The 11,734-nt window shown below is 31.4% G+C and overlaps 1 protein-coding gene across 1 annotated transcript; it reads left to right on the plus strand.

The window, feature by feature from the left end:
* The first annotated feature begins 8,370 nt into the window (after nt 1-8,370).
* Nucleotides 8,371-11,150, plus strand: LOC109338879 (purple acid phosphatase-like). Its single transcript, XM_019576228.1, has 7 exons — nt 8,371-8,801; nt 8,907-9,018; nt 9,326-9,549; nt 9,720-9,858; nt 10,058-10,278; nt 10,619-10,737; nt 10,833-11,150. The coding sequence occupies exons 1-7, from the start codon at nt 8,424-8,426 to the stop codon at nt 11,029-11,031; spliced, it is 1,392 nt and encodes a 463-aa protein (XP_019431773.1). The 5' UTR covers nt 8,371-8,423; the 3' UTR covers nt 11,032-11,150.
* Nucleotides 11,151-11,734: the final 584 nt, after the last annotated feature.

Genomic DNA, 11,734 nt, shown 5'->3' on the forward strand with positions numbered 1-11,734 from the left:
GTCAAGTGCAAAAGATAGAAACCCAATATATGCGAACATGTCATACTTTGGAGTGATTGAACAAATATGGGAATTGGATTACAGAATGTTTCAGATGCCGGTTTTTTATTGTATGTGGGTTGATAACAACAATGGCTTCCGAGTTGATGAGTTAGGGTTCATGCAGGTGGATCTTATTAAGCCAGGATATAAAGTTGAGTCATTTATTCCAGCTGATATGAAATGGTCCATTGTTGTTTTAACTAACAAAATAATCGTCAATAATATTGATGACTAAGAATATGAAGATGTTTATGAAGATGATCCTTTTTTGGGGCATATCAGTCGTGTGAGAGCAGACCAACTACGGATGATGATTTATATATAAGAGATGATCACGATGAAGGGCTTTGGGTAAATCAATATGCTCCTCTAAACAAGGATGACCCTACAAGACAAAAACAATCAAAGAAACAGAAAAAGTAGATGCAAGTAGTCTTTGTATAATTAAAGCTTAATTTTGATTGTTTGTAATTTGTATAATGTTGTTTCTTTGTAATTTGTGTATTTTCTTTATTTGTAATTATGTACTCTGTCAAAACATAATTGGCATGATATTCATTGTTTGTGTTTTGTATTGTATTGATGTTAATAAAACAAATTTATGGCCTGTATTAATGTGTCTGTGTTGTTCAGAATGTATAAATGTTTGTGTTGTTGAGAATGTTTATTCTGTTAATAAATGTATATGCAGGTATTAATTTATACAAATCACCAACGAATTCTAGGGGAAGCCCTAGCATGCGTTGTTGTAAAGGATAACTATAACAACACTTTTTATAGAAAGCGTTGTTGTACATTATTAATACAACAGCATTATTTGTGTGATGCGTTGTTATATTAAGGTGTTGTTTGAGAAAATTTATGAATAATGCAACAACGTTTTTTTGTTATTACGTTGTTAAATATATGAACTTCAATAGCGGAACAATAAGCGTTGTTAATAACACTTATAAATGCGTTGTTTATGTAAGACCTATATGACAATGCTTTGTGGATGATGTATTGTTGTATTGATGCACTATATGACATTGTTTTTTTGTGTTGCGTTGTGGTATATAATCAAACAGAAAGCGCTATTAATGATGACCATATACTACTGCGGTCAAACAGAAAGCGCATGAAAGCACTGTTATACATCCAAAATAAGCGTTGTTGAACGGAAACTCCAGCATAGTAGAAGAACACTTCTTCACTTGATTCATTTCCTCTTCCTTTATCTCAAACTCATTTCTTGATAACTTCCTTCATCATCACCATACGAACCATTTCTTCCCTCCCCGCTCTCTCTCCATACTTTTCAACACCAAGATTCATCCTCTAAAATCATAACCTCTCCCACTCTATCAGCTTCACTAATGGATAGTGCACAAACCATATCTCATGCTCTCACTTTCCTCTGATTCTGTATCATTGCTGAACAAGAGTGTTGTCTTTCTTTGGTCAATCATAATCCTACTTTGGTCTCTAATCCTTCTACCTTGGATTTGGATGATTCCATTTTCTCTTCGGTGGTCAAATAACACTAACAGCTATACAACTTTCAAAGCTACCTACACGTGACTTGAGAGGAGTGGAATTTATGGGAAGGTGCATATATTATTCAATGTGTGCATATATCTTCTATCATTAAAATGCAAGTGCAATGATTCCTTTTCAATCCATGTGCCATACAGGGTTAACATGTACATTTTTTTGTTGTATAATCTTACTATGTTACTTTACATGGTCTACTTGTTATAAAGAATAATAAACATGCATCTTTATTTAAATAAAATAGGTAAATAAATGTTTACATAATTTATTGAATTTGTATAGTAAGATCATGGTTCGAGTCATCTCTAACTTCTCTGAAAATGGGAAGAAGGTTTACGACCAACACTATCTCTAAGCTATTAATTCCATATAAAGTAATTAAAAATTATTTTATCACCTAAATTATGGAATTTTTATAATAAGGTCATAGTTTGAGTCGTCTCTAACTTCTCTGAAAATGTGAAGAAGGTCTACGATCAACACCATCTAAGCTATTAGTTCCATTGAATTGAAACAATCATATATGATAAATATTTTTAAAATCAATAAAAATCAAGTCGACTGAATCTATTGCTGTTTTCCAAATTAACAAAAAATTCAATTATTTCAAAATCTATTTGAGATTTGATGCGGTGCCGACATTAGTTTTTGCTGTTTCATCGGTCTCGAATATGACAATAAATTAAACTATTTAAAAAATCTCTTTGGGATTTGATGCGGTACGGACATTAGCTTCTACTTCTTCATCTATCTCGCAAACGATTAAATTATAAATATTTCAAATATTTATTTGAGATTTGGTGTGGTGCAGACATTACCTTCTGCTGTTTTACCTATCTTAAAAAATGACAAAATTCAAATTATATTCCGACCAATCAATTTTCAAAACAGAACTACGTAGTCTTGATTTCTCTATTGCACCTAGGGATACGTAGGAGCAAGATAAACTCTTGTCAAACACAAATATTAAAAATAAATAGTTTTTTTAGTAATTATGTTTTTTTATTAAATAATTTTTAAGGGTATAAAAGTCTATGTTATTAGACAGGGTATTGTTTTAATACGGGTGGATGGGGTGCTAATACCTTCCCCGATACGTAATTGACTCCCGAGCTCATAATCTCTATTTAAAGATCATTTTTATCCTAATTGGGTTTACTAGAGAGTTTTCTACGTTTTAACCGCAAAAACGTAGTGGCAACTCCAAATCAACTGAGAGAGTCAGGCCCATAACCGTGTCGCGACTCCACTGGGGACACACATAAGAGAGTCAGACCCATAACCGCTAAGTGCATGGACTTAAGTACCCATTTTTTGTTTTATGGTTCTATTTTGAATAATAATTGTTTTATGCTTATTGATTTTTCTTTAATTTATTTGAGATCTTATCTTGATTATTTACTACAGCTTTTCAGGGTGGGAGTTTATTTCTTTAGAAAGTTTGTACGCTTTGTCACACACCAACATTATACACTTGAGTAAACACACACATATGCCCTATACCCGGGTATTAGAGATCAAGTTTGAGATAGAAGGGACATCCGCCTTGCCTAGTGTTAGGTTCGATCTCATTGGTATAGACATGATGCACCACCTAGATTGTTACTAGATATAATGAATTAGACGCTCGAGGGGCCAGACTTCTCTTGTTTCTAACCTACGTTATTTTGGGTTTCCTTTCTTTCGGGATTGGATGCAATCTGGTGACATAGAAGTCTGAAGCTCTTATCAAGTCCACTTTAATCAATACCTAGTACCCCGCCATAGGGCTGTTACCTTTAGATTATTCAAACCCTTCTAAGTGTACCTTATTTAGGACACGGGAAGCATAACCTAAATTTTGTTCATCATCATTCATTAATTGGGACTTTTGTCCCTAAAAAGTCTTCATGTTTGAGTGTTACGAGGATATCATTGGACTTTGGTATCCTTGTGCCACAAGGATGGCTAAATAATTTCATTCCCTACCATGGGCTAGGCGCCCTATGGATAATTTTCATTCCCTACCATGGGCTAAACTCCCTAGGGATAACTTTTCATTCCCTACCATGGGCTAAGAGCCCTGGGAATAAATTTTTCATTCCCTGTCATGAGTTAAGTGCCCTATAGATAATTTCTCATTCTCTTCCATGGGCAAAGCGCCCTAGGGATAAATTTTCCATTCCTTGCCATGGACTAAGCGCCCCAAGGATAAATATGGTGCGGACATTAGCTTCTACTGCTTCATCTATCTCGCAAACGGTTAAATTTTAACTATTTCAAATATCAATTTGAGATTTGGTGCGATGCGGACAGTAGCTTCTATTGCTTCAAACTACATTAGAAAATGACAAAGTTCAAATTATATTTCGACCGATCAATTTTTGAACCAGAGCTGTGTAGTTTTGATTCCCTATTGCACCTAGGGATATGTGGGAGCAAGATAAACTCTTATCAGACGCAAATATAAAAAATAAAATATTTTGCTTTAGTAATTATGTTTTTTTTAATAAATAATTTTTAAGGGTATAAAAGTCTATGTTATTAGCTAGAGTATTGTTTTAATATGGGTGAACGGGGTGCTAATACCTTATCCGGTCTGTAATCGACTAGAGTATTGTTTTAAATATCATTTTTATCCTAATTAGGTTTACTAGAGAGATTTCTACGTTTTAACTGCAAAAAAACATAGTGGCGACTCCAAATCAATTGGGAGAGGTAGAAATCGAGTTCACCTCTTCCTAAGTTGCAGGGCAGATCTTCCGGCCAAAAATCGGGGTGCGACAATATTATATTATCTATAATTTCCAAAATACAATTTTACTTTTGGGTTATTGAATGTTAGCGTAAAATACAATGTTGTCAAAATATCCCAAAAATATTAAACATTAAGTATTGTTAATTTGTATATTGTATTTATTAATATGGAACTGTCAAAATACAACCATCCAAGTAAATAATAACAAAATAGAAATTAACATCCAAAATAATTGTTCATTCTTCATTCAAAGTGTCAAATATCACTGTTGCCAAAATACATTAATTGTTGCCAAAATAATGTCAAAGTAAAATGTTCATGATAAATTTAAAAAAGAAAAACAACAAAAAATAGATTAACAAAATAATTACTTAAAAGTGCCCCTGATCAGTCGAAGAAATCATCCCCTAAGTGCATAATAGAATTAAGATATTCCACATAGTCCTGGTCATTGTCATTGTCCCTTGTAGCCGTTGCTAATTGCTGAAAAAATAAAAATAAAAAATTAGACATAGAGATTAAACATAGAAATTAAACTTAGAGATTGAAGATTATTTCAAAATTGTCATACAAATTCTTTTTTAGGAATGTCTTTTTTTCTATTTTATTTTACAAAACTTACCTTTTTTGTGCCTTGTATTGTACTCTTTCATTTTTTTTCGTGTTTTATTCCTCCAATCTTCTTCTCCTTGGGTGTCATGACTAAAATTATAAAAAGAGACAATGGAGTGAACCACAACATTTATAGATTCAAATGGAAAGATAATCATTATCGTCATCCTTGACAGATGTGCAACCAATTAATTTTTCTATGAAAACAAAGAATATGCATAGAAACGAAAAGACGCATAAAGCACTGCACTATTAATTTTTCTTATATGTAAAACGTCATATACAAGCAACAACGCACATTTAAGAAAGCGTTGTTACTATGTCATCTTCAACAACGCTTCTTTAATCCTACGATGTTGAATAGATGTACATTAACAACACTTTCTATGAATTATGTTGTTAAACATAACTCATTCAAGTCAGTGCTAACATCACTTATCTTCAACAGTGCTTTTTCAAAACGACGCTGTTAAGTATTATCCACCTACCCAAATTGACAACGCTTGTTTTAATATGCGTTGTGGATGTTTTTCCGGCTTATTTGTAATAGTGTCATTCAAGAAAGTGTTGTTGAATGATAGTTGTTAATTACGATATCTGGCATAATGACATTATGTTTGATGTGTTATAATAGATTCAGCATAGAATTGAGGCATCAAGCACTCTATCCCATTGTCGACTTTTGAATATTTGTAATACAAATAAGTGATAAATAATATATTGTTTATATATAAATTTTTACACCGATAATACATAAATATTACATTCAATTATGAATAGACAATGCAATTTTTTAAGAAATGCAAATCACTATTAGTGGACCCATGTGTTAATCTGGAAGTCATTATAAGAGTGACACTTATTCATCCATTTTGACGTGCATCCTACCATATTTAGTACAATATCCTCCTTGATTCAAAACTTTTCATATTTAAAGTTAAACACACAATTTAAAAAATCAATAAATGATGTAAAAATTGAATGCAATTATTTAATGCATATTGACGATTGTATTAAAAATAAATGAAGAAATTTGAGGTCAAAAAGATTATTAATAAATAATGATATAATTGAAAAATAAAGTATAAATATTTATTAAATTTATAAAATATCAAAATATTTGAAATAATATAAAAAATTAAAAGATTAAAATATATGAAAGGAATGACATAATTTTACTCTCTAGCTTTAGCATTTTCTTTATGGGTGAGAATGAATCCCTACACAAATTATAAATGAATAGAATAAATACCTAAATTAAACAACTCAAAAACTAAAATCAACACACCCATAAATTTAAGACAAATATACATCCATAAAGTTAAAGACAACTTTATCACTATTATTGCCCTATGCTGTTTTTATTATTATTTGAGAATATAAAGATCATTTTCAATATCATCAATTTTTAACCAGAAATTATTGCATAACTATATCATTATTGATGATGTATTAATGACTTGAAATTAAGTAAGCTATTTTAATCAATTATGAAAATACCAACGAGGCCATTTATACAAAACAATTTAATAACTTCTCATTCTAGGCATACTTTCAAGTTTCAATTAATTGAATATTCAATTTTATTCTTCCCCGTTAGCATTTTCCTTTGTGACGAGAATGAAAGTCAATACGAATTATAAATGAATAGAATAAATACTTAAATTTAAAAAAAAATCAAAAATTAAAATCACAACCCATAAATTTAAGTACAAATATCTATTTAAGCCTATTTAACATCTACATATATTCATAGAGTGACATTCATAAAGTTAAAGTCATTATCACTATTATTGCTCCATGCTGATATTTTTATTATTATTTGAGAATGTAAAGAGCATTTTCAATACCATCAATTCTTAATTAGAAATTATTGCATTATCCAATATGAATTATTGCAACTTGATTATATTATTATTGATGTATTAATAACTTAAAATTAAATGAGTTTATTTTAAGTCAATTATGGAAATATGATTCAGGCCATTTATACAAAAAAAAAAAAATTATTAATTTCTCATTGCATACTTTCAACCAATATTGTGAAACCCGAGTCAGACCCGACAGAGGTCCCATATTTGGTTTAACTGGTTTAACGGTTAAACCGTCCGGTCTGATCGGGTGATCCATACATAATTAATAATTTTTATCTATAAATATATAGTTATATATAAATGTAAAAGTTTATATAATTAATAATTAAGTATAATTATATTGAAGTAATAACACCTTCATCTTTTCTTAGAAGGTAGTGAAACAAAATATTAGAGCAGTGTTCCATTTTTTTTATTTTTAAGTGAACCGTCCAGTTAACTTCCTGTGTTAATTCGGTTTAACCGGGTTTAACACGGTCGGACCGGAATTTCCCCAGTTCAAAGCGGTCCAGCTCTCATTCGGTTAAGACTGCAATACAGAGCCGTTTTCAAGTCCAGTCAACGATCAGACCAGTCGAACCCTCCGGTCCGTTCCAGTTCTCACACAGCTTTCAACTAATTGAACATTTCAATTTTCAATGCCCATAAAAAATCAACATTTGAAAGATTAACATAAACATATATTTTGAAAATTACACCTAGGGCACCTAGCAATCATATTATTTAAGAAACTTTTAATGTGTTCCTAAAAACAAGCCTTGAAATTCAATCAGCCCACATGAATATCATATATACCACACCAGTTAAAGTAACCTATATCATTTTTCCAGTGTTACAAAAATTTGAAAACTTCTTTATTATAAGAATATAACATTACATATATATGTAATTATATTTCTTATTTTTTATGGACTCGTTACTTTTATATCATTTTATTTAGGTAATGCCATTTTGGATAATGTTCGAAATATTTGTAATGGGATTGGGTTGGTTTTATTTTGAGTCCTCCTTGAATGAAAAAATAATTTTAATATGCTACATAAGTCTTAAGCTCTTCCACTAAATAGACCACCTGGTTTTTAAGTTAGGTTTTTCTTATGAGATTAAATCCTAACTATTGATAATTTTATTGAGAAGTTGGACATTAGAAAAGTTAACCTATAAACTAGATCAAAATAATCATAAATAGATAGATATGCCATAAAAGAAATAGTTGAAGGTGGTGTTTGAGTTCTTTAAGTTTCGTTCTCTATTTTAGCCAATATCTTTTCATTGTATTTTCCTCACCAAGTAGTAGTATGCAATGCATTCCCTTTATTGTTATTATTATGAATGTGCTTGGCCTCAACCATGCCATATCCATCAAATGAAATCCAAAAGTCAAGTCTTAGCCGAAGCTGTTCATTGTTTTTGAAGTAAAGCATGAAAAAACCAATCCTACAAACAAGATTATAATTTCTACAGGGACACGTTATTTAGTTGACCTTTGATATGTTGTCTGAATATTCCTCATAATATGCTAATGTGATAACGTTTGCATTCTATTATACTAATAATAAACTGCTATAAATACACTACACCACTTCAAAGACAAGTGTGGCCTTGAGAATCAATAGGATTCAGAAATGAAAATGGGTTATAGTAGTTCTGTTGCATTATTAGCTTTGTTGATGAGTATAGTGGTTCTTTGCAATGGAGGCAAAACCAGCACTTATGTCAGAAATCTTATAGAGAAACCAGTGGATATGCCACTTGATAGTGATGCCTTTGCTATCCCTCCTGGTTATAATGCACCTCAGCAGGTTCATATAACACAAGGTGACCTTGTGGGCCAAGCAATGATCATATCATGGGTCACTGTGGATGAACCTGGCTCCAATGAAGTCATTTATTGGAGTGATAGTAGTCTCCAAAATTTCACAGCTGAAGGACAAGTTTTTACTTACACCTACTACAATTACACTTCTGGTTTTATTCATCACACCACCATCACAAATTTGGAGGTTCTTATTATTATTATTAACTATGCTAGCTCTATATTCTATATTCTATTCCATCAATGTTTCTCTTGCATCATTTGTTGCTGATACTCCTACATTTATTGACAGTTTAACACTAAATATTACTATGAGGTTGGAATTGGAAACACCACACGACAGTTTTGGTTTATAACTCCTCCTGAAGTTGGTCTTGATGTGCCATACACATTTGGTATCATAGGTATGTACTATTATTATTCTATGTTGCCATTTTATTATTGCATTAGTTATAACAAAAAGCTTTAGAACATACCTCTCAAGTTATAATAGAAACATGATGAAATGATATTCCTAGAATTTAAATGGAGCAAATCACAAATAAATAAACATTGAATACCTATCAACTTTAGAAATATCCCAATACAAAAAGCTTTTGTATAATCAACCAAGTGTCACACAAAACCCTTGTTCATTTTGTCATTTTTGCTGCCTAGATCTACAAATCCTCTAAATATTCTCTCAATTCATTTATATGACATTACTTGTAGGTGATCTTGGTCAGACTTTTGATTCAAATACGACACTTACTCACTATCAAAATAGTAACGGAACGACCCTACTATACGTTGGAGACCTTTCTTATGCTGATGATTATCCAAATCATGATAATGTTAGGTGGGACACTTGGGGAAGGTTTACAGAAAGAAGTGCTGCTTATCAACCTTGGATATGGACTGCAGGAAACCATGAAATTGATTTTGATCCACAAATTGTAAACTTCTCCTAATAATATATTTAGTTTGTTGTTAACATTTAGAAGAACTATATAATTTTTCATTATTATGTTTTTAACACTAAATCTTAATTGTTGTTTAATGCATTTTCCAACTCCAATTGTTAGTAAGAAATAAGGTTTTGACATATATTGTTGTTTGATTATAGGGGGAAACGCAACCATTCAAGCCTTTTTCCAATCGTTATCATACTCCTTATGAGGCATCACAAAGTACTGAACCTTATTACTATTCTATCAAGAGAGGCTCAGCACATATTATTGTATTGGCCTCTTACTCAGCCTATGGTAATGCCTAACATGTTCATTTACATGATAAATAGATATATGGAGAACACTTTTAAATGTGATACATCTCATAGTAACATTTATGTATATACTTGTGAAGCATCAAGTTCTATAGTGTGTGTGAGTTAGCAAACATATAATCATTATATGTTAATGTTGTATATATATCTCTTAATAATATGAAAATCTTTATTTTTAGGAACTTCTACGTTGCAATACAAATGGCTTACATCAGAATTGCCAAAAGTTAACAGGACGGAGACTTCTTGGTTGATCGTTCTCATGCATGCACCTTGGTATAATAGCTACTATAATCATTATATGGAAGGGGAACCAATGAGAGTAGTATTTGAGTCCTTGTTTGTGAAATACAAGGTTGATGTTGTGTTTGCTGGACATGTTCATGCATATGAACGATCCGTAAGTGCTAATACTCAATTTCATTAAGCTACTTCAAACCTTAATTACTCTTTTAATTCATGTTTTTCACATCATGCCTTTAAAAACCACAAGTATCAATCATGTATCATTAGCCTTCCCTTCAAACATAAAAAGATAACTATGCAAGAAAGTGTTGGTTGTTGTCCATAAATACAAAAAAATAAGGTCATAAAATAGTCCACAAAAATATTACACATATAACTGATCATTTCATTAATATTTGTCAAGTTTGTACCTGATTGATGGAACATTACGCTTTCCTCCCAAAAATAGTATTTGGTGTTTGTTTTCACTGACAACCCATTTGTTTATGCATTAGGAACGTGTCTCCAATGATAAATACAATATTACAAATGGTATTTGTACTCCTGTGAAAGATATATCTGCTCCTGTATATATAACCAATGGGGATGGAGGAAACCTTGAAGGCTTAGCAACAAAGTAAGTTGTATACACAAAATATGATGACTCTTATTGCAATAATAGTTACTTTTACACCAATTATTCTGATTTAAACATGATTTCTTCTACAGCATGACACAACCACAACCGTCATACTCGGCATATAGAGAGGCAAGCTTTGGACATGGCACTTTAGACATAAAGAACCGAACGCATGCTTACTATAGCTGGAACAGGAATCAAGATGGATATGCAGTGGAGGCTGATAAATTGTGGTTGTTTAATAGATACTGGAACCCACTTGATGATTCCACAACTCCCATACCCTGATATCAAGATTTATATTGTTCTCTGGAGTGAAATAACTTATATGATTTGAATAAATTCATGATTTGGTACTTGAATATATGTCAATACCAACAACACTTGTTATTGCAGTTGTTTTGTTATGCTATTTTGTATCTTTGTATCTTTCTAATTCTATTGGATGTCCTTCATCCAACTATTCTACTTTGTATCTCTATCACATTAATTCAATTTGCTTGCTTTTTTCTTAATACTTTTCTTTCGTAAACAAGCATTTGGCTTCCTTCATTTTTTAAAATTTGAATTGCCTACCCATTGGTTATATAGTAGTGGAGCACAAGTTTAAAGGGAACCTCGTGTAATTGCATGCTTTTTTTATATGAAATTTTTTATAGATTCGACTCAATATCCAAAATGTTTAGGGTTGAATGGTCATTCTAAAGACTAGATTGACTAGATTAAATTTATATGTATCGTTATCCGACAGAACAATATGTAGAACTCAGCCCCATTATCACTTCTCACCACTTTGATTTTGATACAGAATTGGGTATCTATCATGACTATCAAATCTTGCAAAACCTTAGATGCCTCGCTCTTACTTTTCAACAAAAATATCCAAGTATATCTCAAATGCTCCTATACAATACTTAATAAATATCTATGTCTAAGCATAAAGAGTATAGAAATTGGTACTCAAATGTCTACGAGTATCATATCAAAACAC

This window comes from Lupinus angustifolius, unplaced genomic scaffold (genome assembly GCF_001865875.1).
Source record: "Lupinus angustifolius cultivar Tanjil unplaced genomic scaffold, LupAngTanjil_v1.0 Scaffold_45_208, whole genome shotgun sequence".
In the NCBI taxonomy this organism is placed as follows: Eukaryota; Viridiplantae; Streptophyta; class Magnoliopsida; order Fabales; family Fabaceae; genus Lupinus; species Lupinus angustifolius.